The sequence below is a fragment of the Pipra filicauda genome, unplaced genomic scaffold (genome assembly GCF_003945595.2).
Source record: "Pipra filicauda isolate LSUMZ 115617 unplaced genomic scaffold, ASM394559v2 scaffold379_size694699_pilon, whole genome shotgun sequence".
In the NCBI taxonomy this organism is placed as follows: Eukaryota; Metazoa; Chordata; class Aves; order Passeriformes; family Pipridae; genus Pipra; species Pipra filicauda.
The window spans coordinates 16,707-38,436 of record NW_024104508.1 but is presented as its reverse complement, the minus strand read 5'-3'; the positions used below and the strand labels follow the sequence as shown (position 1 = coordinate 38,436).

General features: G+C 36.7%; 1 protein-coding gene across 1 annotated transcript in view; it reads right to left on the bottom strand.

The window, feature by feature from the left end:
* Positions 1-201: 201 nt before the first annotated feature.
* NGLY1 (N-glycanase 1) overlaps positions 202-21,730 on the bottom strand; it is a 28,591-nt gene continuing 7,062 nt past the window's right edge. The window contains exons 4-12 of the mRNA XM_027722022.2: positions 21,544-21,703; positions 18,125-18,347; positions 17,283-17,404; positions 16,719-16,864; positions 16,423-16,533; positions 12,338-12,502; positions 9,756-9,944; positions 7,782-7,959; positions 202-6,701 (exon numbers count right to left, since the gene is read on the bottom strand). Of these exons, the coding sequence (XP_027577823.1) occupies positions 6,526-6,701; positions 7,782-7,959; positions 9,756-9,944; positions 12,338-12,502; positions 16,423-16,533; positions 16,719-16,864; positions 17,283-17,404; positions 18,125-18,347; positions 21,544-21,703 (1,470 nt within the window). The 3' untranslated portion in view covers positions 202-6,525. The remainder of the gene's footprint in view (positions 6,702-7,781; positions 7,960-9,755; positions 9,945-12,337; positions 12,503-16,422; positions 16,534-16,718; positions 16,865-17,282; positions 17,405-18,124; positions 18,348-21,543; positions 21,704-21,730) is intronic.

Genomic DNA, 21,730 nt, shown 5'->3' with positions numbered 1-21,730 from the left:
AATGCCCATTTCTTCATATCTTTCTGTCATTCATTAATTTTTTTCAGCAATAAACTAGCGTACAAATATGAATTACTGGCAAGCCTTAAAAATGTGATACATAACTATGAAGTTGCAGATTATAGACAGTCACAGCACATAGTCAAGAAAAACTGCAATGTTTGTTGCAGTGAATATGAACCCTGGGTTTTCACCCTTGTTAAAAAAAGTCAAATGAATTTTTATTTAAAAAAACATTATCAAAGACTGACTGAAGTAGAGGAATAACTGATGCCAATAATAATGTTGTCAAGGGGCGAGACAACTTCTTACAAAGGCAGATAATACGTAGTACTGACACTTGAGCAAGAATTTAGTAAGATGCTGTTTCCTTTTGAAAGGCTCCATGATGATACAAACTCCTTTCAAAAATATTTATGAAAAAAATGAAACAATTAGCTTGTTTTGCTAAATAAATCCTCAATGATGCAAATTTGACATTAATTTATCAGCGCTAACTTGATCTCAACTTTTTTCTATCCTCAAGTGTTAAAATTAAACCGCAGCCTCTAACACTTCCTGCACTTCCTGTTTGTCCTGTTACATCCTTGGTGGAGGTGTTGGGTTTGGGTTTTTTTATTCCAATCCTTAGTTTTAATTTTTGAATGGGGGGGACTATTTTCTTTGAAACCATTATTGCCAGCATCATGGAAATCAGTAAGCATACTTAGGCAAAAAACTCCTATCTAAACAACCTAACAAAAGAAAACACACAAATCAAAACCAGTTTGGTGCATGCTTCTTACTAAACCAAACGAGAATGGCTCCACAATTCTTAATGCAGTCCACAAGCAGGCACTTCCCTTTTGGACAATAAAGTTTTACATCTTTTTTGCCAGCGGTGAACTTTGCTTTTTAATATACTATATATTTCCCTGACACTTTGGCTAAAAGTAAAAGCTGCTGCAGTTTAAGTATGTTATTTAGATTTTTGATATAATGCAAGCCTGGACACACATATATTCCATTACCTTCTATCCATCTCATCACAATGGTAATGCAGAAGCAAGAATTGAGTCTCTCTCCTTCCATTCTGTACTTCGCTGGTATTTCCATCTGCTCTAAAAGGCTGTGACCAACTGTTCCACCTACTTTACTGTGAGTTTGCTTAAACATTACTCTTGAATGTCTTCATTTTCTTATGTCAGCTGGTGTCCTTATGACTGTTTCACAAGGGAGTCTGTATATTGTTATCTGAACTGCTTATCTAAATTAAGTTCAGCAATTCCTCTTGATTGTGACAGAGATAAACTGCTGGCTGATGTTTTTCAGGGGGGGAAATATTTTCTCCTGGGACTTCAAGGATATGGGAGACATACACTATATTACTGAAGTTCCAAGGATATGAAATAACACATAGCATTATGTAACAGAGGATCAAATTAACAGAGCGTACATTGAAACATCACAATCAAAATGCATAGTGAAATCATCTTTTCCCCCAATTTTTAAGACCTCTAATAGAAGGTCACAGCTAACCAGCACTTAAGACTCAGTCCTTGAAGTATCTGTAGGTGCTCAATGCCACACTGAAATTCCATAATCATTACAGATAGCATGCTCCTAAAGCTCTTGGCTACAGTATGCCACTAAACACGCTTTTTCCAAAATCAAAGATCCCAATTATCCACTGGAACGAAGAAAGAACCTGTAACAAGCAAGCAGGACCCTGTTCTAATTTTAAAATTATATAGCATAGATTAGTAGAAATAAAAAATATTTAAAAACAGATATTCCTTAAATCTTAGACTGCTTTTCAAAAAAGCTGTTCACTACTCTGAGCAATTTTCTTCTACTGAAAACTTTAAGGGACATAAATATAAATGAACACATAGAAAAATGCCTCAAAAACAGGGTCAGTCATGGAAGCTACTTTTGTCAGCACTACTTATGTAGTCCATTACATTTTCATTCACCATAAAATTTTATTAAGTCCTGTTATTTTTGTTGGTTTCTGGGTGTCATCAATTTTAATTACAATTGCTTTTTTTTGTTTTGTTTTGCTGAGTTTGAATATTTTTAACCTATCCCTTTTATCAACCAAAAAAAGAAATCAACTTAATTTCTGTCACAGTGTACTTACCATACAGCTACAATTCTCCACATAAATTAAAGCAAATTAAAATGTATTTTACATTAGATGAAAATGTGTAGAAAAAGATAAAGCTACAGAAACTGAAGCAGGCTAATTATAAACAAAGCTAACAGCTTAATCATAAAGCTTATCATAAAAAAACCAAAGACTAAGAATAAAAATCTTAACAATGGAAAACCCCCTGTTCTCTTATTCAGACCGTCACATGTAAACCCTTACACATTTCATAATATCTGCACACCTAAAATACAAATATTTAAGGCTGTTTGCCCTTGGCTTGTTCCTTGGCCATTTTAAAGTGCCCTAACACAGTCTCAAAATTCTGTTCCATACCTTTAAGGGAAGAAGAAACTGTATCAACCTACTGAAGACTTTTTTTTTCTTTTTACTCTACTCTCCTTCTGCTTGGGTTAAATATTCAAGATTAGCATAAAGAACATAGAATTGTCCCAGATATTAGTGCTATTACTCTTTCCTGCTGCTTATGTTGATGACACTATATGGCCAACAATCCTATAGTTACCTGTAATATACATTACATCACTGATTACTGCTTAGAGGCCATAAACTACAAGGCATGAAGCACTGCTCACAACAATAGCACCCCATAAAAGAACCTTCAGAACTAGCACAAAGTTGAATAAATGGAAAAAAAATTATTCAAATTCTAGAAAGGACTTAGGTCTATTCCAGCAACTCTGTTTAAGGAAGTCACCTGTCTGCAGTTTCTTTTTTGACCCTCCATATGATGCAAAGCAGTGACAGAGAAGTTCCTTCAATATTGACACATTTTTTTATGTTGAATTACTTCGCAAAATCTTAAATTTTGTCCAAAACCAGAAGTTTGAACCTACAGTGGAAATTAGAGATTTATTTTAAGTAATACCAATACTTAAGAAATTATAAGTTTTGACAAATACTAAGGAGGTCTATTAAATTCTTAACTACTGGTATACTTCCATTTCTAGCTTTACCAACTGAAGGTAAAGAAATGGGGAGTGTGCACCTGGAGGTCAGATATCCTGATATCTGCCTGGAACAATCTCTGCTCCCCTTCGAGTTCCTTTGTTTTGGCTTGTTTTGTTTTGAGCTGCAAGAACTCTGCAAATGGGTGTTGCCAGCTTCTGGCAGCCATATGTGTTGCCTACCATCTGTTTTCATTCCACTGCACTACGGAGACAAACATACTTTATTTTTAGTGTTCTACATTTCCTGATGTTGCACATAATAGGGATAATATCGCACACATAGGTCACTAGACGTGAAAAATCTTCCATGGATAACAGATGAGTAAAGGCAACAGATTATCATACAGGACCAGACAAGAAAATTTTCATTACTTACTTCTCAGTGCAAGCAAGTATATAATTTACACTGAAGTTTGCTTGATTTCTGCATACCTGTGCTTTCTTTCCACACAGCCTAGAAGGGGCTTCCTTCATATGTTTTAAAGATATATCTTTTCAGCAACTTCCTCCAGTGTAGGAAATTACTACCAATAATGAAGTAAGTTGCCTCTAATAGTTGCTATTTTGCATGCAGCACTCAGCATCAAAACAGGATACAAAGAAATTAATAGTACCATCAGCTCTAAGACAGAAAACTGTTTGAAAGGAGGAATTCTGTGCACAGGCTCCCATATAGTTCTGTTGGAAACCATGCACTCCAAAATCAGTTTGCAAAAATTAACTGGGTAGTATAGTATTTATGTAAATTTTGATTGAAAAGATTTCACTGTTACGCCTCAACTTTGGAAGGCACCCATGGCACGCTGGACATGGGAAGTTGTTCTTCAAAATGTACCAATACTGAGCTGAATTCTTGAAAACATCGCTGATTTTACCTGTATTAAGTCATACATTTCTTAATTTAACCCCATTTCACCTCCACCTCCTCAAACTTCTAAGAAGTTGAGTAAGCATTGACTTTTAGCTACATGTGCCCTGATCAACATCTACTACTCATCCAGTATCATATCATTGCCAGCATAACTTAATACCCATACTTTTAGAGTAGACTGCAGTACAGATCTTTCCACCATGTAATATGGCAAATTCAGAATAGTGCAAGTTAATATTAAGCAACTATGGATGAGGAATTACCTCCAGTTTAAAAAAACAATACAAAAATGTATTAAGATTTGCACTAAAATGGAGATCAGCAGAGAAAATTAGTGCCTTTATAACAGCTTATGCAGGAAGAGATTCAAAAGTGTTCACTGTTTATAGGGTACTCCAAAAGACACCTGAAGGAGTTACATTTAAATTTTTCATATTAGCTCTATTCAGTCTGAGTGTTTTACTTATTAATCCTTTCATAAAATAAGCACTTCTATTCATTGCATGTGATCTTACAAATACAGAAGTACTTTTTCATTAATTAGATTGGTAAGGCATTTTTCAATCTTTCAATCTTTTTAATTCATTTAAGCATTTTATAATGGACTTCAATTACTCTCCTCTTTTATTAAGTTATCTGCAGCTCTTACTCTTCCCCCAGAGATTCTGACCAAAATTGTGAGAAAATTACTTTACCTTACTCCTTTTAAATTTATTCTGCCTTCTGCTTTCAAATTATCAGATGCAGTTAAGGAATTCTGCAAGTGCTCAAGGTTCTTATAAGTAATATAATGCAAAAACATAATTTCTGTCTTAAAGCAGTAACTTTTTCAGCTATCAAAATATGAAGTGGAAACATTTTTGTGGATTGGTTTCACTGAGTCTTCTTTTTCCTTTTTTTCTTTCAAGATAGTATATATTTTAGTCTAAAATACTTTTCTGTTGGTTCCCATCAAAATCTCAGAAAAAGCATTTAGCTGAAACCAAATGCAGGAGGAGTTTTGAATGAAGACTGGCAAATTCACCTTGCATTAGCCAGGTACTGATGAACAACCTTCCACACAGTACCCTGTCACTGTGTTGTTCTGTCTAAGGGAGTGAGACCCTTCCTTTCTAATCCCCCTTGTAAACTGTCAATTTACATTCAGAAGTATATAATCCATCATACATCATTCTGTCACTCCTAAACTGCCATAATCTACCACTTTTTAAGACGCCTGTGTGATCATTTTGATGCCTGCATTCACTGTGCCTTTGCAGTTTCCTAATAAAATCTGAATAGTTTTCTATTTCCTTAGATTTGTTGAAAGGTCAGTAAGCATTTATTTCAACAAAAATTATTTTTGACAATAATTTCAAATATACAGAGGTTGGAAAGGCCAGAAAATATAAGAAAAACTTTAAAACCACTCATCTTGAGAACATCAACCCTAATTCTCACTTATTTTGAAATAAAACTACAGTTTGAACTTTGTATTTTAGTCCTATAATAGAAAATTTCTTGTACCCAGCCACAGCCTTCCTCAGATTCTCTGATAAAGACTATCTAATTTGAACATTCACTCCATGCTTTATTCACAGCACTGCAACATCTGACATCTCCTGGATGGCATTTTTTCATTTTTTTATTATATGACTGAAAATAAATTTAAACACTGCATTAACGAACAGAAAATTTGTATATATTTTTACATCAAATTTGGGTATACTATTCAAAGCAACTCAGGACAACAGCTTAAGAAGATTTCAACCTACATGCCTACTTTTAAAAAGATTTATTAAGCAAATCTGAATTTGTATCATTAAAAAGTATTTATAATTAATAACCTATTTTTTCATAGAAAAAAATTGTGATTTCTTACTTAGTTTTAAGTCTCAATTTCATACCACAGGCTATGACAATTTTAGGTACATGTGACCACTTCTTTCAAAATTAGCTTCTAGCAATCTTCAGGCTTCAAAATATTTCTAAGTATTAAATACAGTTTTAATACTTAGATTGCAACAAGGAAATTTTGAAGTAATCTTGAAACTAACTTAATTTCAGCACTTCTGATATTACACAAAATCATATTTTTCTTTAAAATGTCTAAATTTTCTACTATTCTTTAAAATATTTTAAGATCATCAAAAGCATCTGTTGTAATTGGGAAACAGAATTAAAACTGTTTTTCCAAGTAGATTATTAAAAAAACCCCAAAAAACAGCAAGCCAATCTCAAAACTCCAAATTAAAATCAAGTACAACTGCTTTGTGCGCCTATGGTCGAGTTTTGCTTCCTAAAAATTATTTTGTTTTCACTGTAAAGTTTAAGAAAAGATACTTTATGGTTCGATGCCTTAATTTTGGTGTTTGTTTTTACAGACAAAGAGGTTTTCATTGTGATGTTTACCTATTCAATACATGTGCAGTTTCAAGTTGGTTTAATGAAAGCAGTGAAACAGGAAATAAACTGCCAGCAGGATGAAGAAGAATTGCCAACCAAATCTTCGTGTTGTATCCATAGTATAATGTCTTCAAGGAATCCAAAGCACATCTCTGCAGTTCAGATTCTCAGAGGTCACTGAGCTTTATAATTATCTCCAAGCAATTTTCTCCACATCCTGTTAAGCTCTCTCTAAACAGCTGTGTGTGTTGCCATGCAGCTTCACCATCCCCTCCATTTAGAACTGCTTCCAACATAACTTCTGTTGCACCAGAAAAATCTGAATAGGAGCAAAGATTTTTATCTATCGGAGGAAAAGATAAATAATTCAGTAAGCCACTGCTCCAGACAGTACATAATGCTACAATGCATGTTAAAAAGTATACATTGTAATGGATATTTAAGGATCTCAGTTGCACCTACTCAAATTCATCTGTCCATTAGTGGCAGGGAAAAAAAACAAACCACCAGCTACAAATTTTTAGTTATTATTTGTTTAACACTCATGTTCAGAGGACCTAGTCAGGACTGATGCCACCAGACATAGAAGCATCTGTACTCAGCGTTGGTGAGGCCACACCTCGAGTACTGTGTCCAGTTCTGGGCCCCTCAGTTCAGGAAGGATACTGAGGTCCTGGAGCTGGTCCAGAGGAGGGCAACTAGGCTGGTGATGGGACTCAAGCACAAGTCCCATGAGGAGAGGCTGAGGGAGCTGAGGCTGTTCAGCCTGGAGAAGAGGAGGCTCAGGGGAGACCTCCTCACTCTCTAGAACTACCTGAAAGGAGGTTGTAGCCAGGTGGGGGTTGGTCTCTTTTCCCAGGCGACTATCAGGCAAGACAAGAGGGCATGGTCTCAAGTTGTGCCAGGGGAGGTTTAGGTTGGATATTAGAAAGAATTTCTTTACAGAGAGGGTGATCAGACATTGGAATGGGCTGCCCAAGGAAGTGGTGGATTCTCCGTCCCTGGAGATTTTTAAAAAGAGACTGGATGTGGCACTTAGTGCCATGGTTTAGTAACCACAGCAGTAGTGGATCAAGGGTTGGACTTGATGATCTCAGAGGTCCCTTCCAACCCAGCTGATTCTATGGTTCTATGATCTATCATTCGTAGTAAAACACTATTGTCTTGTATGCACTCTCTTGCTCTTGCCAGCCCTGCTCTGTTGCAGATACCATTGTATATATTAATAAAACTGGTTTTGTACCAGTGTTAATTAAATGCACAGTATTTTCTTGACCTTGCTAAGAAACACTGAGTTGGAAAAGCAAAAAAGTATTCGCATTTCATTTTTAGTATTTGCACAGTACTTTCTCCATATAAACTATTTATTTCCAGTTACACCTCTGCTGCGTGACATAATTCATTATTTAAATTTTACACTTACCTCCCATCAGAGCAATTTCTGCTTTTGGAGAGCAAAGTCTCCACTCTATTCTTCCACTCTGAAAAGTCTGACTGCTTGTCCTAACTGAAATGTTATCTATTTTCAGACCGACTGACTTGCACTCAAACTTCCAGCTGATGGAAGCAGAGGATGACCCTTCTTTTCGGGCTAAATAAACCTAAATGGAAAGAAGACATGTCAAAAACTGAGATGATCAAATCAAGATTTGGTCAAAAACTGAGATGACCACAAACATTGAATTAACAAGGACACAAAAATCTTAAGATAACACACTTTCATTCTCTGTCAAGCCTCTGAACCTTTAAAACTGTACTAAATACAATTTTATATATTAAAATTCCTTCATCCTTAAGTCTGTTCCACAGTTAGGTAATGGTACATCTTCATAGCCCTTCACTAGGGAACATTAAATTATTTCAACATACATAGTGAAGTCCAAGCCACAAAAACATTTAACTTATTATTTTTTAAAGACGCAGACTTCTGGGGTTTTCTATAATGCACAGGCCCACACACTTAAGTTGCTCAGTGTTGCTGAAGAAGAAAACTGTGTCATCAGAAGATTCTTCAGGTGTGGCTGCTGGCTGCTCACTACTTCTCCTAGGACTTGACATGTCTTGGTTAAAGCATATCACCCATGACAGCCATATATAAATCCTTCATTATTATTTCAACTGTTAGAACGTTGCATAACACCTGGAGCTGTAGCTCCTAATTTCTCAAGGCCTTTGTCTCATCCTTTAGAGGTGCTGCTGAATACAAGATTAAAGTCTTTTCACAAGGCCTTTTAAACTGGTCGCACCCTGTTTCATCTGAATAGTAGAGGTGATCAGAAATGCAGTTTAGTTTCATTGGAAGGACAGTATGTTTCTTGCAAAAGCGAGGATAACTGATCACTGCAAATTTGAAAATATAATGTGCTATCGGATTTTTAGCAGATCCTAGGAAAGCAAAGAACAGCTGTCACTCACTCTTGAGTTTTTGTTACTTCTCTTCTACTGTTAGCCTACCCTGTTGTGACACCGTTTATATTTTTCTCCCCTTTCTTCCCTTTCTCTTTCTCCTTTTTGTAGCATAACCTCTCCAAGCTATTCCCTTGTTGGATTTTGCAAGTCAGTTTAGACCCAGCACAGAAAACCTCAGAAGGCAGTTAGTTACATACCTAACTCCATTATCATCAATGCAAAGTATAACCACTGCCTAAGCCAGAAAAATGTTTGGTCAGAGACCCTTCAGACTAGTAAAATGGCAGGGGAAGAAAGCAGTGACATGCTATAGCCCCTGCCAGGAATGTTCAGTTCCACAGTTGGTTGCTGTTGTGGGAAAAGCTGTTTGCTAGTAAAACACCCCTTCCCATCTCACAGGCTTCAGTTCTCAGATTTAGAGCATACGACTCTTCTGCTGCTCAGTGTCTTGACAGATGGGAAGGATTCTGGGCAGGGTATACAATAATCTGGATAACTGACAGGTTTTTGCCTTCTTGCAGATGGAACTATAATATTTAGGATGACAATTTCTTCCTTTGTGTATCAAGGAGATACTCTGTAGAGCTATTCTCCAAAACAACAACAAAAAAAATCCTTTTTTCCTTCTTTTTTTTTCTTCTTTTTTTTTTCTTTTTTCTTTTGAGAGAAGTACTGCTTTTCAATAAAATAGCATTTTCCCAAAAGCATAAGAAGGAAGCCATTTTTTAAAATTTGGTGCTCTGGCAAGGACTTTGCCTATCTGTAGAGAATTTGGTCATCCTTTCTGAAAGACAAGCTAAATTTATTTCCAATTTCTTAAATCATCTGGCAGTCTTACCTGAAGCTTAACAGTAACATTTACTAACATCAGCTAAATTCTATGGGCACCAAGAGAGGTTTTGACACCAAACATTGGCAAGGGTTTTCTATTTTATTAGAGTTATACTTTTACGGTAGATTATATACTTTTAATAATTGCTATTCTTACCATTTTCCAATCTGTTTCAACTTTTCTCCAAACAGATTCTGCCTTCCAAACACCTGCTTCCCAGCCACTTATTTTTTCATTGTTATTGGAAATCCGTGTATAACTATCATCTACTATATTGTAGGTGAGGTGGAAGAGTTTAGATGTCTTCTCCTTTTCAGAGGGAATAAAAAGTACTTCTTTTCTTTTCTGAAAAAGGCCAAAAATACAAGCACCTTCAGTCCCCTATGTCTAAATTCCCCAAAGACTATGCTACTTTTAAACAGTATGTCATAGTTTCCCAATTCAGTTTTACTGCAAGTGAAAAAAAAGTCATTTTTAAGAGAGGTCATGGACAAAAGCACTTCTGCAGAACAGAAGTTTTAAACCAGTTTCCTACAATAGACCTGCACCTTTTTACAATGGGGAGCACTAATTCTATTTTTAAAGTTTTCATGTAATCACTTTTAGAAGTAATTTTTTAACAAGCTAACATAAAATTAGCACATTTAAGTAAGAAATTAGGGGTTAAGATTAAAAAAGTTTATATGTTGAGCATATTTCTTGTACAACCAATAAGTAAATGGTAGCCCATGGCTTGGACAAGTGTACCCTCTCCTGGATTAGGAGCTGGCTGGAGGGTCGGGCCCAGAGAGTGCTGGTGAATGGAGCTGCATCCAGCTGGCAGCCGGTCACCAGTGGTGTTCCCCAGGGGTCTGTGTTGGGTCCAGTCCTGTTTAACATCTTTATTGATGATTTAGATGAGGGGATTGAGTCCATCATCAGCAAATTTGCTGATGACACCAAACTGGGAGGGAGTGTCGACCTGCTGGGAGGCAGGAGGGCTCTGCAGAGGGATCTGGATAGACTTGAGAGATGGGCTGATTCCAATGGGATGAAGTTCAATAAAGCCAAGTGCCGGGTCCTGCACTTTGGCCACAACATCCCCCTGCAGCGCTACAGGCTGGGCACAGAGTGGCTGGAAAGCAGCCAGGCAGAAAGGGACCTGGGGTACTAATTGACAGGAAGCTCAACATGAGCCAACAGTGTGCCCAGGTGGCCAAGAAGGCCAATGGGATCTTGTCCTGTATCAAAAATAGCGTGGCCAGCAGGAGCAGGGAAGTGATCCTTCCCCTGTACTCTGCGGTGGTGAGGCCACACCTTGAGTATTGTGTTCAGTTCTGGGCCCCTCAGTTCAGAAAGGATATTGAGGTGCTGGAGCGGGTCCAGAGAAGAGCAACAAGGCTGGTGAAGGGACTGGAGCATAAGTACTATGGGGAGAGGCTGAGGGAGCTGGGGTTGTTTAGCCTGGAGAAGAGGAGGCTCAGAGGTGACCTCATCACCGTCTATAACTACCTGAAGGGAAGTTCGAGCCAGGTGGGGGTTGGTCTCTTCTCTCAGGCACTCAGCAATAGGACAAGGGGGCACGGGCTTAAGCTCCGCCAGGGGAAATTTAAGTTGGATATCAGGAGAAAATGCTTTACAGAGAGAGTAATCAGGCATTGGAATGGGCTGCCCAGAGAGGTGGTGGATTCACCATCCCTGGAGATTTTTAAACGCAGATTGGACGTGGCACTGAGTGCCATGATCTAGTAAATGGACTGGATTTGGACCAAGGGTTGGACTCGATGATCTCGGAGGTCTTTTCCAACCCAATCGATTCTATGATTCTATGATTCTATGATTCTATTTGAATAGCAAATGTAATTCTGTGACTACAATATACAGGTGCTTCGGTATGGCAGTTGACAAACCAACTTCAAAAAACTTCAAGTACAAACTTTGTAACTTTACCCTTTTATTTTTCTTAAAAAATTACTTTGTTCTTATGAGTTTCAGCAAAGCAGAAATTAAGTCTTCTAAATTATGGAGAACTGTAATAAACTCTTAGGTTCTCAAACTTAAACAATTCTATGAAATTCAATAATTTCACTTAACTGGTTCTATTTAGGACTGTCAGTCATTCACATGTCAGTATTGTTTCAAGATTAAGGTCACACCTTTGCATCCTGACTTAAGCTAAATATGACTACAGTTCTGGAAAACTGTATCTTAGTATAAAATAAATAAAAATCAAATCTTGCTTTTGGAAATAGTAAAAAAATATTGATATGAAAATCAACCAAGCTTATTATTTAAGAGATTGTTTAAAGTACAGAATTCTAGTTGCTCCCACATTGTTTTATTGACAAAAACAGTTGTTCAAAACCTACTGTTGGTTAAAAGCTGGAAGTAACTAATAATAGAAACACTTTTTTAAAGTTTTCCCAATTGTTTTCAACTGTCTTAAATTTTCTAGTTCTGTCACACCAACTATTAAAAGGAAAAAATATTTTTTTATTAATTTGTAAGAACAAAACACACTTTAGAGCAAGGATTCCCAAACATTACTGGAATCAACAGACAACCATCAGTTGTCCAAATTTACTTGTGGACCTCTACTGAATTCACATCAAACGTGCACCTAATGTTTTTGCATAATTCACTTGTTTTAACTAAATCTGCTAGCTACCTAACATGAGATGCTCTTCCTCTGCAGAGCATAATCATAAAACCACTAGTCAGCTACCTCTAAGATGGTCATCAGTGCAAAAGTTAAATACCTCTGGACCAATTTCGCCTCTGGCCATTCGCCAAGCCATTGAGCCTGATGTCCTTCCACCATATTCTCCAGGTTTAGGTGTTTTAGGAGAAATAAATTCAACAAGCTCCACAATAGTCCTTTCCAAGAGCTCTCTTTTTCTACTTTCTGACAAAGACTTTTGTCTCTGGAAAAAAACATACAAGTAAAAAATTCAGAAAAAACGGTATTTGTAATTCTGCTCGAGTGACATCAACAGGGGAAAACAGAATTGAAAAAACAGGCTAAGATTTAAAATCTAGACTGACTGTTAGAAATATTAATCTTATACCACATACACAAATATAAACCAGTCATAAATGCATGGTTATTCAACAGTAGTGCTTTCTCTATGAACTTGCTATGCACTAACTATGTGGATTTCTTTTAAAACAAGGTTTGTGCTATGTTTTTAATATATTTGCTTGGATGATGAGATGCTTCCATACCATATTTGATCTCTATTTATATAGAGATATATATTCTGTACCATAGCTGTTTTCAGTATTATTTAGGGGGAAAGGAAGGTAAGTATCATTTTTGGGTCAAACTATTTTTCTCTAAGGTGGAATGATTTGGTTGGCAACAGTCTTGCTTTTGTGATTAAGCCCAAACAAAAGATTCACTTCACTATATCATATACAAATATGGATATCATATATATATATCATATATATATATAACAAACAAACTATGACATTTCTATTTTTGCTGATGTCAGAAAACTAAGAAAAACTTACAAAAACTTACTTCCAGGTAAATCAGTAGAAAATAAAAAGAATTACATAACATGCTTTCTTTCTTTATATCAATTAAAAAATGGGCATTAAAATTTGATGCAAAACATCATAAAATTTCATTGAGAGGCTGGTATTTTGTCTGCATGATTTTCATGTCAAATATGCAAAGCTGGCATGTAAAGCCTTTTTTTTTTTTTTACCTGGGATAAACTCAGACGGGGCTGGAAAATTGAGTATGTAAATTGTTACACATCGTCTTTTTTTCTGTTTTGGTGATCACCCAAGGCATGCACACTCAGCCCACTAGGACCCAAAACTTGAGGCTGATAAACATTTCAATTATCTCAAAAGCAGTTCTGACCCCAGACAGTTTTGCTGTTAGAGATCACAAAAGAGACATTTCAAGATTGTTGTCTAGACCAAAAAAAACAATGTGGAACTGGGTAAAGGGAAGTAAATACAGAGAAATGATGAGAAACAGCTCCAACTGAACAAATTCCAGATGCCAAATACCAGTTCTAACACAGCAAGGGGGGAAAAAGCCCTCAGCTTGTGTTGATGGATGACAAGCAGCGATTCCAGCAGTGAAACACCAGGCCTTCCTCAATCTAACAGTTGCCTGAACATTTTGGATATGCATATGCAGTACTACAGATCTTGTTCCAGCTCAGAGAAAATTTGATATGGCTCACCCTAAGTTAACAATACCAACTACAATTTTCTTCAAGCCCCTTTGATGTAGGGGAAACCCAGTGTCAGGGGGCATCACCTCTGAAATCAGTGATGCCATGCTGAGAACTGGGTGCCCTTGCTGTGCAGTTGTTCTAACAGCAGGTGAAAAAAAACCTGCTAAAGAACAGTGCTTCAACACGAAAAGGCTTCAGAAAACAGACCTCTTTATGTACAATACAAGAAATCAGTGAGATCCTCAGCTATAAACAGTACAAATATGTTAATTCTTGCCACCCAGCAGACTCCTGCAAAAAAATGCTAGCAGCATGCAAGACATGCACAATGCTCAGACTCTGCAGAGAACAACACTGCCTGTGCTGGGAAAACCTGTAACTACATTTCCTACCAATGACATTGTCATGAATAGCATCCATGTGCTGAAATGGATGTCAAGAACTCCATTATCAAGTTCCATGGCTCAAACTTCCTGCTTCTGGTTTTGCCTTTTTTTTTCCCTGAGATATTACCCTCTACATACATGCTCAGGCCCCATCTTTGTTTGGCAGACAAAGGGAATGAGAAGGAAGAAGGATTGTGAATTGCACCTTTAAAATTAGTTCTGTATCAGGTGAGTTGTGCTGTTGATGCTTCCTGAAGGACTTAAACCTATGGTTTAAGCGGATCTACTGCTAGGTTTGACATAATTTGAGGGCAGAAATTGAATTTTAAACCTTTGACAAGGAATACTGGATCATCTCACATTAATCACCATGAAGTGCTTGCAATTCAACCTAAATTACTAGTTTTCCTTGTAAGAGTTGACCTGGCTCTAACTATAACCCTTCAACTATAACAATCACTACCAAAAAATTGGGGCCTGGAGAAATTAAAAAAAATAATTTGCTTCCCTGTCGCACCATCCCATTTCCAACGAAAGCAGTGGAAAGTTCAGGGTCCTCTCCCCACTATCTATAGGGGTAACATACAAGGGACTGGAATAGGACAGTGCCCATACAAAGTACGTGAAGAAAATTTGTAGTCAGTGCTATCATAGTGCCATGGTACTACAGAATAACATCAGATAGTGGGTAGCCCAGAGGCTACACATTCATTTAGGAATGCCTGACCCAGATAAAACACACACAGTATTTTTGAAAAGTAAAACAGTGTACTGAGGAGATTAAATTATCCTTGTCTGTTATCCATTTAACAGCAAGCCACTCAACGTGCTTTGAACCATTTTTGGTCTCTGCTTGGCAACTAAACAGACACACAGAAAACTAATGGCCACAGTCATTGCTCTTTATGCAGGAAAGAGCAGCAATGACCCCTCAAATCCATTTTTGCTAACACTGCAGTACGGGTGATAATGTATACTGCATGGCATGCTTCTCTTTAATTGTAACTTAGAAGAACTGAGCTTAAAAGACACAGTGTTGGAGCTTTGCATCAAACAACAAAAAGATTATAATCCCTCCTAGTGTGGAGCCAGTCTCTAGGACCTGATGGGAAAAGGGAAAGTTAGTGGAGGCCTCTGGGTCAGTTATTGATCGAATAGGCTGCAGTGAAGGAAACCATATGAGCTGAAGTGGAGGCTCGTAGCAGGTTTTCATTACTCTGTTCAGTCACAAGACATCTCGATAGTCCCAGGGATAAGCTGCCTTACTCCTCTGTGACTGCACTCTGGTTAGCCTTGTCAGTGCTCGTGCACTCTGCTATGTGACCAACTTTTCATTACTGACAAAATGATTTCAAGCCCTGGGCTCAAACATGAGTTCAACTCAATTCTTCACACTCTCAGTGTGTGGCTGTAACTCTGAAGCCAGCAGGCTCCTAAAAAGGCATAATCTGCTTATTAAAGCATCAGCTGTATACTACCACTGGAACTACAGTTTCCATGCACAGGAATATTAGCCCTGTAAGGAAGCGAGGCCAAAACAGAACCCCCCAGGTAGTTCACAGTTTTATGATATTCTAGTAAACTGGATCAAGCAAAGTTCATCCTGTTCCAACTATGGAGTGGAAAAAAGCTTAGCAGAGAGGTTCTGCAACTGTGATATGCAGGTATAAATGGCTCCATGTGTTTTGGGGATGTTAAGCATGAACAGTGCATATATATGTAACTGAGTCAAAGCTCTGCTGATGGTAACAATGTTTTTTGAACGTCTTGGAAAACAAATAACTTCTCACGCTTCCTGGAGCTTGTAAAAAGTCACAGAAAGCAAATTAAGCCTACATTTCTTACAACTGTAAATGCTACTGTTTTCGAGTCATAGCATTACTGATGTGGAAAACACTCAGCCACTGTCAAGGAGTCCATACAGTTAGAAAGGAGATGCAGTTTACACCCAGCATCTGTTGATATACAAGTCTACACCAAAGTCACTAAGAAAAATAACATATACACACATGTCTATGTAATAGATAATATGATAATCCTTTTGTATACCATTCTTTATCTTATTTCCCATAAGTTCAGCACTGCATCTGATTCTTATGTATTCAGGTTAAAATGTATAGTTAATGGCATTTTTTATATCCGTAGTTCATGGACATTCTTATCACGTTACCAAATGCATTCCTTTGTTCAGGGACTTCGCATTCTGCAGATGCTTGTGTTTCACTTTAATAAATCCATTTAAGAAAAGCTACATACCGTTCTATTTAGTGCATTAATTGTCTCACGTAGCGTTGCTTCGCTGAGTGCTGTCCTTCTAGAGAGTACTTCTTCGTGTTTACAGCTGTATCTCCAGGTGACATCAACAACCTCAAGCACAAGTTGAAGAAGAAAGTAAAGTAACCAAAATTCTGATGTATCTTGCTTCATATTTAAAGAGACTAGCTAATCAAAGTATGATCTTCTATAATAATTCTGGAAATCCCACCAAAATGGAATACATAACATACTTGCCCCAGGGCAAGTTTATTCATTATTAACACCATTACTCCTACCTCATCTTTGGAGAATGCAATTACATAGGAGAGCTTCTTTCCCCATCCAGTTTCATAGAGAAGAGGCTTATCACAGACATTTTCACAGGGATCACAATGAAGCCATCTTTTCTGAGATGAAGAATATACCTCAGTCCACACATGATCTATGTAATAAAGGCCAAGAATACAAAATGAGTTATAAGGATAGAGCATCTCTTCTAATCTTGCAGAATCTTTTAACTTTTTCCAATTTATCAAACAAAGGAACAGGTGCAAGAACACGTTTTCTGTACGTATACATTCAGAAACATTAACAGAGCTTTCTCTCTGTCTTCGGATCACAGTCCCTTAGATTCAACTAAAGACTGTATCATTCTGAAGTCAGTTATCTAACCTTACTCGCAGAACTGTATTTCATCTCATCAGGCAAGACAGAAAATTGAATGTATACTGTCTTTGTTAGCTGAACTGCATAACTGTACACGCTGCCCTGATGACTAATATAATCTGAGAAACATAAAACACATAACCTCATTTTGCATAGGTTTATATTAACATTACAATATTCTAGAACACTGATACCTGTATAGTCCCAGACATATCTCGCTTCAAACCCTACAGCTCTGCAACACAGTGTAAAACAGTTTGCCCACTCGCCACAGCGTCCACGTCTGGTTTCCAGAAGTTTTTCAGGGTTGTTATACCTATAGGAGAAAAACAAAACAAGAATAACTGAGAATACATTTCACCTTTCAGAAATCTTTACATCACAACTGTTCTTCTGATGCTTTGAACAGATTTCAGTACTAATCAGTCCACAGATGATAACAGAAATGAATCACTGTTCTGCACAAAACAAGTCTGAGCAGGATGTTACTTCAGCTCATGTGACTCCATCATGTTTATAGCAGCACTAAAATGAATCTTATTTTTCAAGTTTTTAAGATTGATTTAGACGTCTTAAAATATGATTTTTGTACACTTTTTGTACATTTTTGATAGTTAGCAAAAATAATCCAAAGATTGGATATTTGCTCTTTTGCTATAGACTCAGCAAAAGATGTGTATTACAATGTGATTTCCCACAGAAGTGAAAGTTTTCCCTGAAATAACAAAACCCTATCTACGCGTGGTTGGCAATACTAACAGATTTTATTTAGAAGCCGTACTTCATCAAATTAACAGTGAAAATAAAGTTAAATTAGACAAGTATTCAGAACAAGGCCCCATAGCAGAAAGCAATATATTGTTTTTAATCTGATATTGTAGAGAAATTGCTGATCATCAACCATTCTATCATCATACTTAAAACAGCTTCACTAATCTTTCAACTAACAACTTATCACTTGTTCACGAAATGCACAAATGAAAAGCTGTTTGTCGAAAGACAAGAAAAAAGACAAAGGAAACCTCTGTGTGCTCACCTTGGGAATCTATTAGAGAACTGACACTGGTTGCAGTAGTGGTTTTCCACTCGACTGGCACTCCACCTTACATCATCCTCAGTAGGCAACAGGTAGTCACTTTTAGGCTCTGTCTGCCCACCACACCTGCTGCAAGGGAGACTATTTACCCAATGAAAAAAGTAAGTCTTAAACCACTCCAAAAGCTCCAACAATAGGAAGTCCTCTTCATTCACATGTGCACCTGTAAAATTTATACAACACAAAGTTAGTTCATATGGAAAAGTAATTTAGTTGAACTTGACAGTATCTATGCAAATCAGCATCTCTGGGCCTTTATGATATTTTAGAAGTACATATAAAATATATGTACTTCTAAAATATAAAAATTATATTAAACAAGCTTCATAATAATAATACTTAAGCACACATTAAAAAGAAAATCTAAATTGTCAAGACCGAATACGGTCAAACTTAAAAACAAAAAACTGCACTCCTAAACACTAAGGCTAGGACAAGAATAAGAAATCGATCAAAAAAACAAGTCAGATATACATGGAAGCCTGGTGAAGCTTCTCATGCCTCTCATACTCTTGCAGGGCTTTGGGAGAATGCTAATTCTTTTTTTGCTCCTAAATATTATTTTCTTATTCTTAGCTATTAAACTAGGAATAACAATTGCTTTGATTTCAAAATCCCAAAGAGCCAGATGCTGGCAGCAATCCAGACAACCAGGTGTAGTAGGAACAGACTTTCTACAAACCCAGCTTAATTATTGTAGAATATATGTATATACCATGCAAACAAGTTGAGTTTGTAAGTTGAGTTTGTTTTAAATTCAGCAAATAAACACCTTTCTCAGCTTATCCAAAGTAGGCACAGGATGTCTTTAATTTTCTGCTCTAGCTGATTTCACCATTTCTTCTGGCCCATTTTCCTGGCCACAACACGTCTTAGAATCTACTCAAACACTGTCACTGCTCTGACACCTGGAAACAGCCCCACTTTCCCTAAATAAAAAATGTGAAAATCCAGTCTTTCAGGAGAGATCCATTCCTTTAAATTTCTTGGAATCTTTATATGTACATTCTGCTCCGGTGCCCAGAGAGATACTCTTCTTTCTCAGATACATAAATATTCAAATAAGTCCCCTATCAATCCCATCATCACCGAAAACATAGGTATTAATACCTGGCTATTTTTATGTACTACAGCTTTCTTCTTGTCACAGTGGAGACAGGTTTGACTAATGAATATTAACAGACAAAAATTAATGTATAAAAATGCTGCTTAAAGAAAGTTGAAAGCAGTTGCATTTGTGCAAGAGTTCCTTTTTCAGGATGGTGAAGAAAGACCAGGTAAGATGTGCATTTTACTTATTTAAGCTCAGTTCACATCTTGCTCTGAAGCTGTAGTGGTCTTTGATACAAAAGACCCTGTAGGGGCCCTAACACTATTAAACACACGTTGCAAGACTATGAAGTGCATGGGAAGAGATCATCTGCTAATCAAAGCAAAACCACCTGATTTCTGATTACAGTAAAATTTCCATTTTTACTTATGTATGTGAAAACTCTTTGTGCTGGAACACTCAGACAAGGGCTTACTGCTTGCAAAATGGATATGCCTGTTCTGCTAAAAGCTGAACAATAAGATTTCAAGCACAGGCCATATTCTCTTTTTCTGGATAACATTCAAACTAGAACCCATCAATGACAATATGACTACTATGGTATGAACATTATTCTCTTGGTTCATAAAATAAATCCTTCATTGAAACATCACATGGGAACAATGACAAATGTGATTTATTTGAACAGAAAATAGCTGTGACACACAGCTATTTCTGACTGTGCAGTCTATCTTTCTAATGGAATGTGGCAAAAAGTAAAAAACAAATCCATACTTCTGATCAAATGACCATCATCTTCTTAGCATACTCTTTATTAGTCAAAAATGCTTATTACATGTTGTTAGACAAGTCCTAAAAACAAGTGTTCTGTAGCATTAAGTAGTTATTCCCACAGGTGGCAGTCAGTGCAGCAGTACAGATAAACCAAAGAAGCTGAAAGGGCCAATTACCCATATATGTCATACACAGTCCGTTCCCAAATGAATTTTCTATAAAGCTCTTCAAAAAGGCTTTCAAGCTGTCACAATCTAAAACAGTGAAATTCCATCTCTTCCCCATTATTTGTATCTAAATTAAGGTCTGGAAGCCATTTTGAATAGCCCAGCTTGATGGCTTGGGAAGCACCTGGAAACATTACCCTCCTCCTTCCTTCCCCTTTTTAAACAATGTGCACAGCAGTATTAGAACACAGTCTAAGAGGTATGCTCATCCTTTTTTTTTTTGCTTCTTATAGGAATTTAATACTTGTCATTTATTACTGCTAAGTCTCTTTTCTCCATTGCATGCTGAATGAGTATGCTTTGTACTTGTTTATGTGGTTTCTTACTTCCCAGTACAGTTGTATAAGAAAACAAAAACTACTAAGAAAATCCACTATGAAAAAGTTCCCTAACGCCAAAGGCACAACTGCATATTAGCACGTGGCTGTATGAGACATCACAAAGTAATTTATAAAAAACCATGAGATTATTTCTGGTTTGCAAACCAACAGCACTCCCATAAAGTTAGCAGAATTGCTTCTATCAAAGATTCATAGTGAGAAGGATTTTTTATGTTTAAAGACTGTCTTGGAAATGTGGGCTTTTTTTAATATTTATCACACAGAATAATATTTCACTATATCATTGAAACAAATCTAAAACTGTCACCTGAAAATAGAAATATATAATTTTAACTGACAATAACTTCATACATTCAAAACAAATTTGCATTTATGAAGAAAACAAATTTTAGAGAGTGATACCACAAGTATTTAGGCCTACATTTCACATCTAGCTCCAAGAGGATGGCATGTGAACAACCCTATTCATTTAAGCATTAGTGAGAAAGGTGATTGTATCAGGTGACATCTTGGAAAGGTCTCATGCAAAATCTCACCAATATCACTTTTAAAAACAGAAGCAGTATTTAAAATTTTTATTCTGAATTTAGAATGTAGTACATACAGGAAAATTGCAAGAATTGACAATTTCGAAATAGTGACTACTCAAACAAACAGCTCCCTCCTCTTGTTGTACCTATTTCACCTATTTCACTCTAAATCCAAACCCCATTTTTTTCCCCAGCATCGTTTACTACTAATTCAGAAATTAAAAATCCAAAATTTCTATGCGAAACAGTAAAAGATGGATGACAAAAGTAAAATAAAAAATGAGAGAAGGAGAGTAGGAAATTAGGGAGAAGGTAATTCCAACTTAGAAACAGCATTTGAAACCTGCAAACATATGACCAAATACACACAGCCAATACATAGTATGTTTGAAAGCGTACTTCTAGTTTCATATACATTATAACTTGGCGGCATTACCTTTGTCCAGTCTTGTAGCTTGTGATAGCTTTTTCTGAGCCTTGTTCTTCAATTCCTGGAGGGGAATTGCAGCTAGTGCTTTCTGCTGAATAGAAGGATTCTCATACATCAATACAAGATCCTCAAATTTTGTTTGAAGCGTTTTCAAGATATTTGCAGCCTGCAAAAAGATTTTCAATTATAAGAC